Source organism: Semicossyphus pulcher, unplaced genomic scaffold (genome assembly GCF_022749685.1).
Source record: "Semicossyphus pulcher isolate SPU_LCO1_2020_fin unplaced genomic scaffold, fSemPul1.0.p SCAF_4, whole genome shotgun sequence".
In the NCBI taxonomy this organism is placed as follows: Eukaryota; Metazoa; Chordata; class Actinopteri; order Labriformes; family Labridae; genus Semicossyphus; species Semicossyphus pulcher.
Window position 1 is genome coordinate 4,034,744 of NW_027211715.1, and position 21,046 is coordinate 4,055,789.

The 21,046-nt window shown below is 38.9% G+C and overlaps 1 protein-coding gene across 1 annotated transcript in view; it reads left to right on the plus strand.

The window, feature by feature from the left end:
• The window catches only part of oca2 (oculocutaneous albinism II), a 66,851-nt gene that overhangs the window by 3,945 nt on the left and 41,860 nt on the right, over positions 1–21,046 (plus strand). Inside the window, exons 2-13 of the mRNA XM_069680362.1 lie at positions 341–436; positions 2,625–2,816; positions 2,948–3,005; positions 4,320–4,392; positions 4,999–5,156; positions 5,248–5,330; positions 6,687–6,840; positions 9,772–9,843; positions 11,341–11,406; positions 13,894–13,950; positions 17,062–17,186; positions 18,880–19,018. Coding sequence (XP_069536463.1) covers positions 341–436; positions 2,625–2,816; positions 2,948–3,005; positions 4,320–4,392; positions 4,999–5,156; positions 5,248–5,330; positions 6,687–6,840; positions 9,772–9,843; positions 11,341–11,406; positions 13,894–13,950; positions 17,062–17,186; positions 18,880–19,018 — 1,273 coding nt within the window. The remainder of the gene's footprint in view (positions 1–340; positions 437–2,624; positions 2,817–2,947; positions 3,006–4,319; positions 4,393–4,998; positions 5,157–5,247; positions 5,331–6,686; positions 6,841–9,771; positions 9,844–11,340; positions 11,407–13,893; positions 13,951–17,061; positions 17,187–18,879; positions 19,019–21,046) is intronic.

Consider the following 21,046-nt stretch of genomic DNA (forward strand, 5'->3'; position numbering starts at 1 on the left):
GTGGGTGTGTGTGCATGTGCATGTTGTGATTGTTGGTGGAGACCCAGCTGTGAGGCTCCTGACAGAGGCAGCCTGCAGGAGCCTCGGGGATACAGTGCAGCAGCAGGGTGACAAAGATGCTTTAATGATCTCCTCAGGTGTCGAGTCACCAGCTGCTCACCCACCTCTCTGCCAACCGTGGGTTACAAAGGGTCCTGCAGACCTCTTTAACCAGTGACTGACAGCTGTGCCGTGGCAGCTGTGGGCTTTTGGGTCAAAGAACACATATTTTTGAAAAGCGCAGATTAAGATGTTTATTTTGGAAATTATTCAATTTTATTCCACTCCTTTTCTTTTTCAGGCACAATATCGGGATGTTTAATATTTTCAGAGGAAAATCAAATTCAGCCAACCTGTCAGAGAGATCCCCTCTGCTGAGATTCTCTCAGGATGAGAGGTGAGTAATCGCTTTCACTTTAGATTACTGATCTGCTATGGAGCCCCAAAGTATGCAATATTAAATCATTTAATTTATCATTGTGTAATGATTAAAAATTGATAACACTTGTTTTGTTTAACCTTGTTTTATCTTTTTCCCCAGGGACATTTTTATTTCCTGTCACTTTTTATCAGTGTTGTTGTCACCAGCCAGCTTTGAGCAGATACTGCCATATCTTAAAATAGCCACCTGTAAGATCTCAGTTTTGTTGCCTTTGGCCACACTAATGGCAATAAGTGGTAATCAAAGGTGTATTTATGTAGTCAGTCTAACAGAGATCCACACGTCCAGTAACATCCCTTTGATTGTTTGTCTTAATCTGAACTACTGGGTAATGGACATCGTTTACGATTTGAAGTGGTAATGGTCACTGGACACCCAGCATTTAATGCCAGTTGAAAGTGCATATGCAAAGGCTTCCAGCAGTGTGTTAAGGCTCAATTACCATTGTGTTTACTCATTCAGCACTGACACAGTAATGATAATTCAGCACCCTTGTTATTATTGCTCTGCTGGAATTTCACAGCCTTTTCTAAATCCAACCCCGTCTTCCATTCTTATTCATTAAGTGGCAGCTACCTGTCAAAAAACACTAGAAGAGGAGGAAGAAGTCCGATCTAATTGTGTTTACGTTAGTGACAACCACACATTGACATTATGTCTGGTAACACAAGTAATTAAGGGCTGGAAAACTCAACATCATGTGAAGTGGGATGTTTCAGTTTGAATCTGATCCAAATCATGCCCAAGTGATGTTGCCAGGTAAACATCATGTTAAGAATGTTAATCTAAGAGGACACAGTAAACTCTCTGGAGATGCATCTTAGGTAGCTCCCTTTCTTTTAGGTGATAATGCTTCATTGCAACATGTAACAGCAAGAGGCAGACACCACATACATGACACAACAGTTCAAAAACAATGTGTGCCTCCAGCCATGGCAGCGCTTTAGTTGAAGAATAGACTAATTTTGTAGATAATTTATGCTCAACATATGTTTTCATGTAAGCCTTAATGATGTTAATCAGCTCTGTCTAATCAATCTCCCATGGTTTGTTAGTGTTCATGTGGGCCATGTGGTTGTTGTAACTTAAACACCGCTGTCAATGTGGAAATTTAGGATTGGATCCGGTGTACCTACAGGTAACTCCACTAACTCAACGCATGCAGTGGGTGTTCATATCCACATATGTCCATGATGATTCAATAATGCTTAGTCATCCAGTGTACGATGTTGAAAAGTAAGAGTTAAAGGGAACTTTAAAACCGAACCTTAAAACGCAGGGTGTATCATGACTTCCTGTTGCTCACCATCAGCAATTGGTCAAGACACTGACTTTTTGTGATTATTTCACACCTCATTAGTTAAGGAATGTCGAGCTCGCTTCAAAGACCTGTAATTCCAATCACTCATAGTACCTCAAAGTTTTGTTTTATTGTTGCTAACATGGCTGCCCTATCTAGCCAACCCATCTAAATGCTGCTAAACTAGCCAGCTAACTAGCTAGTTTGGCATGTGAGCTTGATATCATCACTCAGACACACTTTCTCATGAAAAATAGAAGATTTTCTTCAGCCTCAAGTTTAAATCTTTCTTTGTGATATCTCCAGACAACTCCAACATCATTAAAAGTGACATTATGAAAAGTGACATGAAATCTGTTGAGTGAACTAATAATTTAATTTATTCATACAATTTATTCACATGATTCTGCCCTTTTTGTTAAATGTACTAAAGTTCTGTAGTCTAGAAATATGTATTTTGTTAATGGAGCAGTTTTATCTGCGGTGTCTGACTGTGAAATCCCTTTTTACACACAGTATTTTTCAATTGGAGCATTTCATGTTGGACAGAACCAGAATGACATGCTAACAGTGTTGTCCAATGAATGGCTCGACTCACCACATCATTTGAAACCCTTCTTACATTGATTCAATTGACAGTGTGTGCAAAACAAACGTAAAGAAGCTGTGATCAGAGGACGTTTGTCTTTTTGTAGACGTGTTTTTCTTTTTCAGCAGCAGAAACATTTTTTTAATTTACCAGCTTACATCCACAGCTGGTGTCCTTAAGACCCGGGTTTATTTGTGTCACTGAAGCTAGCGTTAGGGATTCCCAGATGACTGACGGGGATTATTCTATTGCAGCATAACCTACATGACCCTACATGAACCCAGCTTCGTTGAAGGGGAGGGGGAGCCCTGGGACAACGGGCCCCTGGACCTGGAGAAGAGGTATCGACTGGGCAGCGAGGTCAACAGCCTGTCCCTGTCCCGCTCCAGCTCCTCGGACAAGGACCCTCTGGACAACATCAACTTTAGGCTCACCAGCAGCATAAGGTGAGACCCCTCAAGTGGTTCCCCAACTGTTGTGGAATGGCTACCACTGAAACCACCGGTATACAGTGCATTATCACACGGAACACTTTCTATTTTATTCTGTTGATGATGTTCTCTCTTTTGTCTTTCAGATGCTGCCTCACAGTCTCCAGAATTGCCACAATCTTTACTATTCTTGTTCTCTGCAGTGTAAGTGGACGTGTCCCTCTTTAGTTACTGAGAGATATCTATAACGATAAGCATACCCTGGAGATAATGCTATTTGAAATCAGCAATTTTTTTATTTTTTTATTTATAATTTGGATTTTTTTAAGCTATAAAGTCAAACTTGGCGTCCTTACCTATTTGATGCTTCAGCTGTGCTCATCTCATGTTCTGTGTTGCTTTGCTATCATCTTTTATAAACCAAATCTGTCCAACAGCCAACATCTCACTGCCAGGACAAATTTAAACAAAATCTAAGCCTTAAAGGGCAACTTCACCGATTTTCAACCTCAGTCCTATCATGCTATTTAGAGAGATAATGCCATTATGGTAGGAAAAAAATGCCATCTGCTTCTCCAATGGGCCCTGGAAAACCTCCACCAGACTACGTAAAACGCGTCATCCGGCGGAGGCCAGGGAGCTCGCTAAACTACACTTCCTCAATCCAGGACGCCCGCCTCCGATGTCATGTCTCGTTCAAAATCATCAGTTTGAAATGTAAACTGCAGAAAGGCTTTTTAGACTACCCGGTATGTTCTCGTCGTATTTCAGATTCTGTCCCGCTCTGACCCGTTGCCTGCAGTGAAACGGTAGTATTTCACTCCAGCATCTCTCGCTGGGCCGTTCCTTTCAGAGGGAGGGGCGCAATGCACGCTGGGTGTTGTAGGAATGTAGAATGGGCGAAACCGCGAGCTGTTTGTACAACTTCCTCCACAGCTACGGCGCCAATTTCAAATATTATTGCTTCTATCGATTACAGAGAACACCAGCTTTGACTGACAGCGGCTTTTTCCAGGGGGGAATTTTTCCTTTAAGCGTTACCAACATCAACTAAACTTACTGATCTAATGTGATTTTTTTTTAGTCTTGTAAATGTCCTGTGGTAAATGTCTATTGGCATTATACAGCCCAACAAGGACAAAAAAGTTGATCAGAGGATTTTGGAGGAAGATTAGATGATGACTCTGACGCCATCTGTTGTAACTCTCTTTGCCCAATTTAAATCATTCATGATGAAGCTATTTGAAAGAGTCAAACTGGGCAGAAAGCAGAGAAATATCTTCAGTAAGTTAGCCCACTAAGTTCATTTTCTGTCATAGGTACATGTTTGCCAAACTAAAAACAACAGCACACAACAAAATGGACTTTAACTCAGACCTACTGTGGTTTATCACTCATACCTTGCTACATAATGGGTTCAACTTCAAATATTTTCTGTATTCTCAGCACCTCCATATGTCTTGGGGGAACTGTGTGGACTGAGTGAATAATATGTTGATGAATGTATTCTGCTTTCAGCTGTTCTTCAGCATGTATCCAGATAGAAACAACCCCTGGAGGATGCTGGCAGTCTCTTCAACGGAGAGTTTCTGTATCCTTCCCTACTTCATCTCTGTCGATGCATCTTTATTTTCTCTCTTTTTCTGAAATTATACAAAAAAGTGGGCTGCAAACGACCCAACTGGCCTTTAATCTACAAGGAGAGGGATGAGACATAATAAATGTGCGTTTTACTTTGAGTTTAAGGGCATGCAGACTTTGAAAGACTTATGAAAAATCCACAATGTTCTTCATCTGGCTTTAATCAGAGTGAATACTGCAGGAGAAAATAGGTAAGAGGGAGTGGTAGCCATCCTGACAGGTGAATAAATGCTCCCTACTGCAGTGTTTTAATCCCTGAGTCATATTCAAGGAAAAAAGAATACTATTTTCTTTTTTATATTCAGTAAAGGACTGAATAGGGACACTGCACTGTATAAAATCACCTATTCTTATGGAGCGTTAATCAGTTTCAAAATGTGAAAGTGTAGAGAAACTTTCCTCATGTCCTTTTCCAATGTCCTGTGCTGTTTTTTATTATATGATTAATAAAAGGAAATTCAGTCATCTGCAAAAGACTGAGTGCCAGTCTACTGTCAAATACACAAACTCTCTTCAAAATATCCACGTTTTTCTCTTGACTGTCCGCGTCCCACAGCAATGAACATGACAGATTTTCGAGACAACGCTATGCTGAGGCTGCAGGTTGGAGGCCCGTTCACAGGAGGGGTGATCGACTTCACCAGACAGGAGTACATCCTGATCCAGGTGGAGCAGACGGAGCAGGCGGGACAGCGGAGGCGGAGAGCTCAGACGGTGAGGATGAATTATAATACTTCGCTGTATCATCTGTGAAGTGCTGATTAGTGCAAAACAAACTCATTTATCTTCTGCTGTTTGTGAACAGGTGATCCATAACTGGACCATTCCTCTCCATGGCGAGCGAAGTGACCAGATACTGTTGACAAAAACCTTTGCCATGCTCAGCAAGTATGAACTGTGTTGGTTTTAACATGCACAACTGTGAACAAAAGGACTGTGTGAGCTGATGGCTTTTTTTTCAGTGCAGATCTACTGTATATTTATATATCGGCGGTAGTCTGTAGTATGGAGGAGCTTTTCAAATAAATTTTGCAGTATGCTACGCCAGGCGGAAGTAAACAATAACCGCCGCTTCTTTAGCTATAGCGCCCCCTTCTGCTGGAATGCTGCTGCTGTCCATCATTTCAACTGCCGCTGTGATGTTGCAGCGCTTTGCATTGTGGGATACAGTAAGCGAGGTAGACTGGTCCGATGCATCCTGGAGATTTTCTCCGAATCAGTGCGACATTCAGGGCATTTTTGGCATACTGCATATTTTTCTTTTGTTTGCATACTACATACTACATGTTGGCCAAATCAGTACGTACTGTTAGGATAGTACGGCTTTTCAAACACAGCATTTGTGTTTGTTCTAGCGGTGTATGTTTAGATATGTAACATAGATTACAACACTGCTATCTAGTGGTTTGGGGTTGAACCACTCCCCGATTCTCATCATATAGCTTTTATTTCAATATAAAGTATTTTGGAGGATTGATAAAGTTGGAATACAATACTAAGGTATATCACTAGATCTGCAAATTAGCACTAAACACAAAGTACGGCGAAGCCTGATAAAAATGTCATTATTTTTTCAGGAATTAGAAAATAAACAGCTGATTTAGATATGATGTAATAGATCAACATAATGTCAAGTAACTACATTAAATCTATGTTAAATAGAAATCCTTGGACCTGCTGCAGTTTATCCCACAGTTGCTAAATTGACACGTTACGTAAAGTGCATAAATTCAGAAGTTTGTTTTCAATCGTTCTTTCTCTGTTGGCCTAATTACTTTTTTATCCTCACGCATTAAATGTGCTTTTTGATTAAATGTCTCATTTATTAAGAAACAAACATCTTTTAAGTCCGTTAATGTTGAGTGTATGCAGTTGTGTTTTGGAAGCTTTACAAACCAATGTACGATCTTCGGGTTATTTTATCTCAGCTGCTAGACTTCTATAGCACCTACAAAAGTGTCGTTACAAAAATGCTTTACAAAACATAAAAACCCAACAGTAAAATACACAGCAATGTGTGAATAAAACAGGAAGACAGGAAGAATAAAAGAGGAACAACTTGAAACAATTGTTGACCAAAAAACAATAAATTAAGTGACAGTGTTCTGTACTTCAGAAATAGTCGTTTTTTTAAATATTAAAACATTACATGAACAATGTCTGACAATACTTTGTAGTTTATGAAGTTTCAGTGTGAAAGACAGACATCATCCTCACTGCTGTGCTGTCTCCTCTCCTGCACAGTGAACCCATCGCCATCACAGTTCAAGCCTTCCTCCATGAAAACGAGGTGGTGCCGTTATCCATGACCTACCAGTCGCTCTACGTCACTGTGGAGACACAGGTGGCCATGGCTGGAGTCATCCTGGCGGGGGTCTATGTTCTCATCATCTTTGAGGTAAATTGTTGGATGAATTATGAACAAGTTTGGTGTTCAGTACAGAATCTCGTTGTACCAAATTGAAATGTGAAACGGGTACAGCTGAGGAAGAGCTGATTTTACCCTCATCTACTGTACTGAACTGTAACATGCTACAAACCAATGATAAATCCCTGAAGGTGTTTTCATTTTGCTGCTGCTATGAGTGATATTCATGTCATAGGAAAAGAAAAGGTCTAAATAATAATAACATGGCTGACAGCTAAATTTAGCTGCTTCGGGTTCAGGGTCCCAGCATTGTGCATGCTTGCAAACAGTCCCACTGTCACGGCTTACTGGGACACTTAAAAGGAAAAGAGCCATTGTTTATGAAATTAGTCACACCTTGATTTTGTCATGTCAAAAACTGATTGGGTGACTTTATGGAGACAGATTAACAGTTGTCCAAATGAAGCCATCAGAGCCTGGGACATCCTGAATTGTGTGCTGCATTTACACAAACTGATACAAAGTAGCTCTTTCTATGGGAGTATGTTGCTCAGAGCTCATAATTACATCCTCTTACTTACTATATTCTATTTGACTATTTTCAGATATACCTTAAACAAGAAAGTGGTTCATTTCGTTCAGTTTGTTCCTGTTGTGTCCCAAGCTGAAACTCCATGTTACATTCACAATAAATGGCAGCCTATCGGTGTCCCAGCTCTTGTGTCTGTACATTTACATGCAGTTTGATAGCACATTTCATGAGAGCATCCCTGCCTGATAGTCGTCCACAGGTAACTTTAACTGACTTTAACTTGAGCAGAGGTCTAATCAGTAGTGATTTGTACAACCCCAGTTCCCAATAAGTTAGCTTAGCTAATCCTGTTTTGTATATTTTAAATTGAAAGGATGAAGATTTAATGTTGAACTTTATTGTTTATTGTAAATATTTTCTCAACTGGAATTTCATGCCTGCAAATTTAATTTACGTCTTGTCACAGTGCTCCAACTTAATTGGAATCTGGGTTGAAGAAGTATCATGCCTTAAATGTGGTCATTATCTGTTATGTATAGTTTTTCATTGGGCAGGTTTGTAAGTTAAAGTAATTAATGTTTAAATGTTCATGTTTACAACGCAGAATGTTTTTGACACAAATGAAACTTTTTTATGGATTGCAAATAATTGTAAAATTATTAAGGAGGTGTTAAAAACCTACATCACCCCAGGAAGTGCAAATTATTAATATATGAATAATTAAATAAAATATATTAATTTTATTGAAAAACATATATGTAATTAATCATTAATAATGAGTCAGTTGACACTTAATCATTCCGATTAATTAATTACTTATAAGATATGAAATAATTGTTACATTCCCTCATATTAGTTATCACAACTTTGATGTGTTGCTCACCAGCTTCCCACTTTACAGATCCTTGTTTAGGCGTGAGCTCTCCACATGTACATGTTACCTTCATTTATTTCCACCAGTGTTTGGTTTTAATTAGACCGGCTAATCTTCCTGAGCTCGACAAGGTGTGAACTCCATAATCTGTGCCTGCAGGGGCAACACTACGATGTGAAAGTGAACAGCGGGCTGTGAGAGATGACAGCACAGTTGCACTCTGCACACACTCTCATGTGTCAGCTCTGTTACTGACTGTCAGCCGGCAGAGGCTGTAATTGAAAATGCGAGCGATTGTCTATAAAGTAGGAGAGCATACAGTGCACAGCTATTCAGACATCAGCAAAATGTCATCAGACTTCAGCTCTGTCAGTGAACGCCTCATTCTGCTGAGGAGGTTTATTTTTCTCCGTTATACTTTAGCTTTAAAAGTGATCTTATTTTTAATGAGCACTTAAGCAAAATGTTCTCACCGGGGTCTAAAGTAGACAACCGCAGCACAGTTTTTTGACAAAGGCCGAGGCAGAGAAGGAAGATGCTTTTGTTCTCCTTTATGAATTATCTGAAAAGATCGGACAAAGAGACATTTCAAGAAGTCTGAAGAGCGTCAGCTTTTATTCAGCTTGAACGACAAGACCGAGTTTAGTTCTGAGTAGTTCGACGAGGTCAGCATGCTTTAGAGACAACTGTCATTAAAAATACACAACAGTTTTCTTTTGCCAGAATAAACCTGCTAATGAAACATTGCATGAGGCAGATTGAACAGTTAAATTTAATTTTTTAATAAGCTGTAGTTGTCCATTTTACTGTAGCTCTAGACAAAAGGCTCCCACTTTCAGCATCTGCATTTACCAATATTCATGAAATGACCTACTTTCCTATAATTTATTGGGACGCATGAATGTCAGAGGAGCAGCTATGATGTCTGATAACACATCCGAGCTTATCATGTGCCTCAATTTTTAATAATGGGCTGCATCATACATGAGAGGAGTGATGGAGCCTGTTGGAGGAGAGCGGCTCCTAACAGCATCATGGAATTGTCTGTAATATCTCCTTTTGGATTTCTTCATGTTTTACACAGAGGAAAATAACAGATCATAACAGACTTAATGGAACACAAGCTTCAGAGAGATTTTTGACTCATATTTCCTGTTGCTGCCGAGTCCAGACTCTTCTGAGAATAATTTGGTTTTTTGAAAATGTTGAAAAATGTTTGTTCAGTTGTTCAGCTGGAGGTGCTGAATACCAGGAATCAGATAATCTAATAAAAGATAACAAAAACAGCAAAGGCAGGCACCATTCAAAATCATTAAAGAATTGAACGAGAAAACTTCATGTTAAATACATATGAATTAAGGAATTAAAGGAATTAAGGAATTATTGCTGTTACTTTGACTGAAGAAAGGACCAGATCAGATTTGTCATTATTGGCGATATTAAAGGATAAAAAAATAGTTATATCTTTATTTGAATGTTGGCACTTAAATGGTTTCGCCTTCTTTCATTCAGAAGCATGAAAGGAGTTTTAATGGTGAATCTTTCTGAATTTCAGATTGTGCATCGAACTCTGGCTGCCATGTTGGGATCTTTTGCTGCCTTAGCCGCTCTGGCCTTCATCGGTGATGTAAGTCTCTTCTCCCTGTTGTTTTAATGAGCTGTGAGATAAATAAGTGAATGATGCCGGTCCACTTGGTTCATCCAAACACTTCTTTTGTCAAAAAATGAGTTAGCAATTAGCCATTGATTTTTGAGAACACTAAGCCACTGTCAGTCAAAGCTGGTGTTCTCTGTAATCGTTTGAAGCAATAATATTTGAAATTGTCGCCATAGCTGTTGAGAAAGTTGTCGAAAGATATGCAGGGGTTATTCATCAGTCATCTTTTAAAATCAAAACACACAGTGTGTAGTATTATGATTAAAACCAGAATAAGATACAAAAATATATCTTTAATATTGCTCACTGTAGCAGAAATTATTGCTCAGGATTATTGCATTGCATGATGAGCTATGTATGGAAAGGAGAATAATTGTACTATGAATTTTGATGATAGTTACAGAACAGTTATTACACTATAATGAGGTGTTATAGAGTCTGACAGCAGTGGGCATGAAGGACCTGCGGTAGCGCTCCTTCTTGCAGGGTGGGTGTCTCGGTATGCTGCTGAAGGAGCTGCTTAAAGCCCCCACAGTCTCATGCTGGGGGTGAGAGGGGTTGTCCTTGATGGATGTCAGTTTTGATAGCATCCTCCTCTCACCCACCTCCTCTGTGGAGTCCAGAGAACAGTCCAGGACAGGAAGTGAAGTAGATTGAGGAAGTGTAGTTTAGCAAGCTCCCTGGCCAGACTACGTCAAACATGTCACCTTGTGGAGGTTTTCCAGGTGTTTGAAATAAGCTAGAAAGTTAGTTTGCTAGCTGAAAGCCGTTAGCTAGGTACTGTAGCTGAAACAGAGAAAACTTATCATGTCCTTCTAGATCATCTATTCCGTTGTTTAATCAGAGTGCTTGTTAAACTAGCTAGAGTTTGGATTAGCCCTGGTTTCTACATAAATAATGGACTCGTCCTTTGTCTTGGGAAGTTCTATTTTAGCCGTGTTCATAATTTATTGCAACACAGTATTTTGGGGAAACAACGGTGCATAATGAATGCAGGAAGGACTCCGTTCCTAAACTTCAAAGGTCAGTAGAATATTACTTTGTTGCTTGTTGCAATTTGTTGGAAAACTGTTTTCAGAAATCCAACCTACGCAGAGAAACCACAGGTGTACTCAAATTTAATTAAAAAACTTTTACTCTGGGTTCCAGTTTGATGGTATTTATCCTGTGTGGCTCACTGGGACACTTTTGTGGAACAGAGCCATCGTTAGTTATGAGGTCCACCTGTGCCTCTGCAGAAACAACAGGTCTGTGGAAAGAGACAAATCACATCCAAAGGGAAGATGTGGGCCAGGAGGGAGTTATATCTGTGCTCACACCCATTTTTAACATTTGGTTTCACTTTAAAGGAAGTTTACTGAAGATTAATGTATCCAACCCCTGTTTATTGATTTTGTTCTTTCTCTCACAGATCTTATAATTGTTGGTAAATCCCTGTTGAATCTAATGATATTCTTCCTCCCACAGCGTCCCAGTCTGGTCACTGTGGTAGAGTGGATCGACTACGAGACGCTGGCTCTTCTGTTTGGCATGGTTAGACTCTCAGATCAAATATGTTTTTTATTTGTGAATTCACTCGACTCTCCTCTTGGAAAGGCAGAAAAACCTTCCTTCACTATTTGTTTATCACCATTTGACACGTTGAATCCACTTAATACGTTTTCTAACAGCCTTCCCAACCACTGACAGAGAAGTCTGTTTCTGTGGAGGCAAGTGAAACTGACAATATAAAATCTTGTCTCCATGGAAACAAGCATGACCTGTCAACTTGGGTATAAATTGGAAGCGTGTCTTCACAGTATTTTATTGAACCCTTCTTTTCAGACACTAACTTAATAGCAGGTCATTAAACTATAACAAAATATTCAGATTTCATTATTCACGTATTCTGTGGATCAGTGATGTCTGAGTTTCATATTGATGCATGACCACAGATGGCAGCTTCCTTTGGACAACTTCCACCGTCAACAGCTGCCACTGAAATTTTTATTCGTTCTACAGAATAGAGCAGAGAGAGTTTCTGAAAATACTCCAAACCTCAGACGACACATTTAACAGATACTGTGTATATTTATATGTGCCACACTAAACTTTTATATAAAGCAGTTATATAAAAACGGTACAATTAGTAACTAGGGCAAAAAGTTGAACTAAGCTGAAACAATAACTAACTGATTATGTATGACGCAAACCCTGTATTTATATCATACATACAACAATTAACAGTAATTGTGAAAGAAATGCCTTAATTACGCATGACTGATGATTTAATGCCTGTAATAAAGCAGGATGTATTCCTATGCTCACCATTAAAAAAGATAATCACTGACTTCTTGTGATAAATTCAAAGCTGTCAGAGAAGGGTTATTCACTGTTTTGTTAATGTGTATCCTCCGAGTGAGCTCGATTCCAGTTACAACAAGCTTTATTTAAAATAAGGTTTATATTTCTATGACAGAATTTTCGGCTTCTAGATAGGCTGAGTTAATACTAGGCCTGCACAGTATGAGAAAATCTGATGTGCGATTACATGGTTCAATATTTCAACACTTTGAAGTGGAATAAATAAATAAATATTAAAGAGTGCGCATCAGCACCTTTAGTTTCTATGTTTTTCTGCTGTGATAACACGCCCCCCCCTGAATCCAAAATAAGTCCAAAAAGCTGCTGTTGTTTTTTCTCACCACTAAATTGACACCAATTAACCTAAGGCTAGCTGATAGCTGCTTGGGCTTCATTTGATCACTTCGAAGTGGTGTGAAAGCATGGGCGTGATACACAGGGCTCCATCTAAGTACAACATTAACACATGCTGAGCGAGAACGCATGACTTGTTTACAGGAAATAGTTGTTATTCATTACGACAAACTATAAGTTCTGTGATGTTTTTATTGTGAATAATAATCATATTGCGATAACAATGACGTTGTGATTATTTGCGCAGCCCTAGCTAATACATTAAGTTTTATGTGACTGAAAAATAGCAAACTGTCTGCAAATAAATTAACGTAAGAAGTGTAAATTAACATTCTTTAGCTGAAGATACCGTAAAATCTGAAATATAAGACACAATCTGTGTTTGGGGGTATCCCAGAGGGACAAAGGTTTTCTACAGCTAGTTATTAATAAAAACGTGTATAAAAGTTATTTCCACACTATTTATTTTCATTTGATACACATTGAAAACGCACTCAAATTATAGACTACTGTCTGTTTTCACCATGTCAAGTTTGCAATCCTGCTAGCTACCGGTGCGGTAGTTGAGCTCAGTGTACGGTAACGTTGATTGTTGTGAGGATGGCGGCTGCACTGGCGATCATGACGGCGCATGTCCGTGACAAAGCTTTAGCTAGATTATAGTGCCATCGTCTGGGTAAAATACTGTACACAATAAAATAGCTCTCTCTGCATTTTATACCTCTGTATTGATCACACCTGTATGTAGGACGCAGCCCACTTATTAGATGCAAAAAAAAGGGTTGAAAGAGCGTCTTTACACCGAATTTTACAATTACCACATACAGTCACGATGACTTGATCATTTGTTAACAGTGAGCAACAGGAATTCACGTTTCATCCTGCATTAGTTCAGGCATTAAAACATCATGAGTCACGCATTAGTTAGGAAATACTTGAACATATTATTGTACCCTTATGTGTTACTATTATGCTGAACTGTGTAAATTTTATATAAATTCAGTCGAGTTTGAATTACTCACAAGCAAGATTTTTTACCAAGTTTGCAAAGTCCTTTTAAGAACTTTCTTTCTTTAGAGAGACGGTGTTGCTTCTGTACAAAAACAGATGTGATACCAAAGTATGAAGTATGAAGAGAATATATAAATGTGAAGAATATACGTAAAAAATCTTGAAAACTTTTGCCCATTTGAAATATCCTCTCTTACATAAGCACCATCTTGTAGTCTGTCGTGACTGTTTTTAAAATGTCAAGATGACATATCATTTTGTTACATAAAGTAAAAGATTTTTTTTTTACTAAACGTGTTCTGTCTCTTCCAGATGGTGCTGGTGGCCATTTTCTCCGAGACGGGCTTCTTTGATTATTGTGCTGTGAAGGTGAGTATTCTGTATGATGTTAATAATGATGGGTCTCATTGCTAACATAGAAAATAGCTAAATCAATAGAGTAAGGTTGACTTTTGGAAGATGTTACATCCTTTAATAATATATCAGCAGGCTTACTTTTTGACAGGGTGGGATACTGAGTGAGAAATCTGTGAAATGAGCCGCCTGGAAGGCGTCAGGCTTTGAGCTATTTCTGAAATGACCTCTGGTACATCACGTCTTTAGTTTTAATGTTGACCTATCTGACATGAGAAAGATTTGTGATGCCATGTTTACATCCTGGCTCAGATGTAGAGTATACAAAAGGCTGACAAGAATGAAGTTTGTTCAGAAAACTAGGCCAGTACTGTCTGTATCTTTTTATATTTCTCATTTAAAGACAAATAATTGACTTTCATAGACATCACCTCTAAACATTTGTATTCCTCAACATGTCCTCCTGAGCCCTGGAAGAAAAAAGTTAGTTATATTTTTTGGACAGTTTGAGTGACTGAACATATAAAACATAACACACAGATTTAAATGTGTAACATCTTTACCCCCAAAAGTCCAATACAGCTTTTTATATGATCGTTCATTTTCATTGTTTCTCATTTGATTAATCTTGGACTTCATGACTTTGTGGTCGGTGATGTTCCAGAAAAATATTCTGTTTAAGTAGTCTGCATGATTTTTGGAAAAAAAACTGACATTGTGATAACTTTTTGTTCTGCGATATGTATTGCGATATAACAAAAAAAAAAACAGGAAATGTTATCAGATAAATGTAGTGTGTTTTCATGTGCAATTGACAAAAATAAGTTTTTATTATTTGGGACTTTTAAGTCTATTTTCTTCTAACATAACAAAACTCCTCTCCTTCTTTTACCACACTTGGTTCAGACTCTGATACCTACATAAAAAAGTAGAGAGAGTTCAGGTGGAGCGACACGTTTCTTTAAAAAATAGGTAAAATAGAGTGATGGCCTGCAGATGCGTACTTACACGGTATGTCATCATACCATGTTATATCACTAAAAATGATGTTCAAATGTATGTTTAAATAGCTTGATCAGCCTGGTAACAGTAACATTAACCGCACAGTAACCGGAAGCTCACAGTCTGCTACTTCCTGTCCTCACACAGTGTGTGCGCTGCAGGTGTGGCCCCGAAAAGTAAACACTCCGCGTCACATCCGCTCCGAGAAATGTCCGTTTATGCGGTCACAGTGTTAACCAACACTGGGACGAGGTGCTGCTGATAACAGGAATACATACACTAAAAAGCCCCCTCTGAAAGCCTTGATCATAATAATAATAATAATAATAATAATAATAATACATTTTATTTAGAAGCGCCTTTCAGGACACTCAAGGTCGCTGTACAAACGTCTCTTTTCCTATTGCACGAAGCCACAAAAAAAGTAGCAGCTCGATGGTTTCAGTTATTTTGCAACACTATTGCACGTGCCGCGGTGTGACTATTGTACATGCGCACATCGCAATTGCTGTGATTGAACGATTTATCATCTAACCCTGCTGTTTACCCTCCCTTCAGTCTGTGATAAACAACTAAACTTCAGAACCTTCTTTCATTATTCCAATCCACAGTGGGCGCTGTCAGTAATTTCTTTCTAAAGCGTCCCTCAGCTGTCATGTCCACATCTCCTCATCTTCTTGAAAACAAAATCTTTTCTGCCTCAATCAGTCTCTGTTTCATAAAGTATAGAAAGTCCTACTGTCCCTCTCAAAGACATGGATTATAATGTTGATTCTGAAGGGATTAAAATTAACATTAACTTCTAAAATATTTGTAAACTACAGTAAAGACTCTTATTAATAAACACAACATCCATATGGAGAACTAAACAATATATGTTTATGAATTTGATCACTGACCTCCCTTACTGAGCGTTTGATGCTGTCCCAGTCATTTAAGAAAAACAAAAACAATGTGCTCTATGTCTGAATATTATTCTCCCACCTGAAGCCTGAGCAACAAACCCTCAGGGACTAACTGACGTCAGGAGCACAGTGCGTGAATTTCTTGAGTCCATGAGGATTTAAAATGCCAAAAGGAGGAGCGGGACACACCATCGAGACATCACGCGTTACCAGGAAACAGCATCACCTTAAAACACAAACAAAGATTTTAACAACTTCAGTATGTGTTTGTGTTTGTGACATTCTTGTGTGAATATAACATCACCAAATTTGCAACTTGGTGTTGAAAAGTCTGCATCACCACTGTAAGGCACTTTGACAGTGGGACAGCCCCGAGCCCCCATGCACTTAGCAGGAACTTGCCTCGAAGTCGGGCCATTAGGACGCAAATAGACTGCAGGCATGTTTGAAAGATGTCTGTGTTATTTCCTCCATAGAGGACAAATATGAAATGCCAGATTATAGGAGCTGTATTTTCATACATCCTCGGAGTGTTAAGTTTATTCCATTTAATCTGTATTCTTTGTTGCTCTGCTGTTGCTCCTCATGTGTCCCTCAAATAATACACATTCTCACATTAGTCTATTACTCTAAAGTAGAACATAAGCCCATCATCCTCTCCGTACAAGGTCAAGGTTTCCTGCCGTCAGAAAAACATCTCTGGGATGCTCTGTTTTAATCCTGAATACTCACCGTAGATGGTGAAGGAGGGCGAATGCCTTTCGTCCTTCAGGTACAGTAGCTCTCAGACCTGGAGAACAGAGGGATTATGCAGGCTCATGAATTTTAAGTGCGAGTCGGACGAGGGCAGGCACTCCAAATTAACATACCTTCTCTGGGAAGAGCTCGGACACATCGTACTACTGCATACAAAAATGGCCATCCTGAGCTTAAATGTGAATCTGTGTTATTATATATTATGTGGCTACTGATGGAATTACATAAGTAACCCTGTAGTGTTGCTGCGTAGAAAGGAAATGTTCTGATGTTTCACTGTGACATTCTTGATGCTCTGAGAATCAACTTCAGAACTGTCTGATTACTTCAGGGGCAACACCACTCAGTGATAACTTCTCTAATCATTCCACACCTGCACTGGGAATAAATCAGGACATTCTTTTAATGGATTTTCTTATTGCTAATAGCGTTAATCTATGACTCATTACTTTTCTCTCTGCAGGCCTACCAGTTATCCAGAGGAAGAGTGTGGCCGATGATCATCATCCTCTGTCTCATAGCCGCCATTCTCTCTGCTTTTCTGGACAATGTGACCACCATGATGCTTTTCACCCCTGTCACCATAAGGTGAAGTGCAGCCAAGTGGTCCCTCTCAGGCCAATATGTTTGGAGCTGATTTTTGTTCACAAGATACATGAACACACAAAAATATAAATGTTACAAAATAGATGCAAATGAAATGGAATAAAAAACAATCTTATAATTAACTTGATAAGATTATAAAGTGATAAGAATCTAAGAGCAATATTAGGAGTCCAGTAACAGATGGGAGAAATAATTTAGAGTAACAGTTTACAAGCAGATAAAACGTATAGAGGCTGTGATGGCAGCAGAGAAAATTCTCTTACAATATCATTTCAAACAGGCAAACAACTGGGCTACAACAGTTTCCAATAATTAACTTAATTAACCTGCAGATCTTTGGACCCCACATGCATGAAAAAATCAAAACCCAAGGTCCGACAATGTTTAGCTTTAAGAGATACCTTAAAGATACAATCTCAAAGATTTTCATGTAAAAAAATGTCTGTTAAGTCTCTATCACCGAATGAGGTAACACAATGGTGACTGAGCCTATGGCCCACTGATGAAAGCCTTTGCATTTGCAGTATATAGTATTATTACAGATTGGGTGTCTGTGGCGACTTTTGCGTAAGAAAAAGAAACGCTCGCCCAGTTAGTGACGCGAGAAAACAGTTGTAGTATTATGGCTTAACAGTTTTGCAGCAGTCACAACATTGTTGTGAATTTGTTTCCTATACTTAAATATGTTTAAATATGTAAAAGAAAATCTATACAATATTAGAATATGGATAAAAAAATAATAAGTTGTATATAGAATCACCTACAACCAGAATTCAACAAGCTTAGCTTAGCTTAGCTTAGCACAAAGACAGGGGAGAACAGCTAGCCTGGTTTGGCGTGTATCCCCCCATAAACTAATAATAACTTGATTAAACAAACTAGATATAACTGATTTGTGAACAATAAAATGTGCTTCTGCGAAAACTGTAGGTTAGCTTTGGACGAGCCGGGCTAGCCGTTTCCTCCTTTTTCCAGTCTTTGTACTAAGCTAAGCTAAGCTAATGTAAACCTGATAATGTATTATTATTCATAAATACTGAATCATGGATACAGTTAATGTGATAGTTAAAGAAAGTAAAGGTTATCAATAACCATGACTAGTTTTCTTAGCTTTTAACTTACAGATCTTGAATCTAATCATAGCTTAGTGTCCAGTAGCCCGACAGTATTTTTGAGAGTCACATCAGCTGATAAATCTTGACCTTCTTTTGGAAACAGCTGAATGTATTCCCGCCAGGGCAAACACGGATTTCATTCCTAAAAACAGATGTACTCCTCACAAGCTACAATTTACTCCAGTGCCCATTCTTTCAGATCAAGAGTGTGTGCACCGCCCACCTCTTTCTCTCCCCCATTGCTGTTGTCTTTTTCCTGCTCTTGAATTGAGTCCAAACCCTGAACTGTTATTAAGTTCTTTTTGTTGCCAGAAGGTCAGAATATTGATGATATTTGACTTGACTGAAATAACACCTGATACACAAAACCCTGATCTGTGCCAAACTGTGCTCTAACCTGTTATCAGGCCAGCAGGGTGGATATCCTGTACAGACCTGATGTTAAAGGACCAATGCTTTTTATCTTCCAATATCCTTTTTATATTGCTGTATTACTTTCTCCCACACGTCGCAATCTAATCGGGGCTAAAGGGCTTTTCTGTCTCTATCTGATTTTGCAGGTTGTGTGAGGTGCTTAATCTAGACCCCAGACATGTCCTGATTGCAGAAGTAATCTTCACCAACATTGGAGGGGCTGCCACAGCTGTCGGTGATCCACCCAATGTGATTATAGTATCAAATCAGGACCTGCGCAGAGAAGTAAGCACTTTCACAGCTCTCATGCCTAAACTTGCTCTAATACACTGCTACAGATCAGCTGGGTGTAATCTGACTCATGAACCAGATGCTTAGGAAGGCGAACATAATGCTTTTCTCCCTAACCATAACTCTGAATGCTTCTAATAAGATGTAGGAAAATTGCTGTTAGAGCTGTACAGATGGGACAGGTGAATGATGCATTTAGAAACACGTCTCATTAAATGCATGCAAGTCATTAATAGTTCTTTATTTATCTTCTTTGTGTTTATAATAAATAGAAGGATGTTTTTTGAATTTAGGCAGCAGTATGAGTTAGATTCTCTGACTGTAATTTGAAGATTCTGTTCGGGTCAAATCTGACCGATTTACAGAATTTCATCAATCATAAATATTGTGTTTTACATTTGATCGCCTCAAGGTCTTATGATATCCTCCACACTAGGCATTTGAACATACTGTGACACTGAACCAAGAAATAGGACCCAAAATGCAAGACTCGAACACGATAAAAACTCAAAGTCCGTTAATCTAAGAAGGTGGTCAACAGGCAGGCAAAGGTACGTTAGGCAAGAGGCTGGTCAGAAACACGAGGGCTGACACGAAGAGAATGCTGGAACGCTGACACAAGGTACAAGACAAGAAGAAAATAAAGTAACAAATAGGAGACTTGATACGTATAAAATTGCTGATGACCACTTTCCTTGTAACACCTGTGGTGTTCCCGGTCAAAAATGACCACCAAAGGAAATGAATGGGTAACACTAGAGTATGTTCATCCATCAGGTAGGAAATAGGACAGGAAAACATCCCCATACACATCAACACATTCCCCCACAAGGACAACACATTTCAGACTGAAGCATTTCTGAATCAGATGAGGAGGAGATTGAAGTTGAACCAGAGATAGAGCAGGATGTCTCAGAAATGGAAGACATTTAAAATACATTTTCAGTGTCTATTCTTTTTATATTCACTGCAGTTATTCATGTCAACCACTAGTCTGAGATATTGTTTACAGCTTAAAAAGGTATAAAATAAAATTTGATGATAATTAATGGTTTTTATGTTAATTTAAGAGCATTTAAAACAGCCCAGGAACACCAAAGTAAGGGGGGAGAAACGAACATGACAGGAGGGTTAATTCATCGCCCTCCAAGCTCTGAAGGAGACGAGAAAATGAATCGAATATATCAGAAAGTCACCACTCGAGACAGGAAATACTCAATGCCTCTGCCAAGTTTATCCCTGATATGGGAATTTTAAAACTGATAGTTTTTTGTTTTTTTTAACTTGAATAAAAAAACCTTTTATATGAAGAATTCACACCAATATCACCATGCAAAGAAACTCTAAAGTAGGGATGGGCATTGCAAGCAAAAATACTACACAAAATTCACTGTGAACTCGAGCATTATTCAAACTCCCGTGCACGCAGACACTCGCAGACAGAAGGAGAAAGGCCAACCAAGTTACTTTTTCTGGCTTTATTTCACTTCAAATGACTCTGCATAGTTGTAGGCTTATGAGAGGCTTATTTTACCTGGCAAAGTTTGCACTTTAACTACTTTTCATTTTTTGTAAGGAGTTTCACACTGCACTCTGTAACAGCTGCAGAAGCCACTGCATTTTTGTCTACTTCGAATCTCACAGTGCCACACCCGTTTTACCCGTACCTGGCACTAATGCTTCTTCTTCTTTTGTTATTTAATGGCGGTTAGTGAACAGCTTTGAGATGCGCTACAGCCACCGTCTTGCGGTTGTAGCGCATTACAACCAGGTGAAGACAATGAAAGACATTTGTGAATTATTCCAGGCATTGTTTTCTGCATTATGTGTACTGAAAAAAAAAGGAGTTTTCAAAGATGCTACTGTCGTTGAAAATGTTCCCATGTCTGAGTGGAATTATGAGTCTTGCAGGAGTTGCAGGAGTGCCATGCTCCAGTCATCTCGATTGCCTCCTCTAAGGTGGTCATAATACTAATTATATTTGAAGATACACTTAACACAAGACGTTAAATAACACAGCCT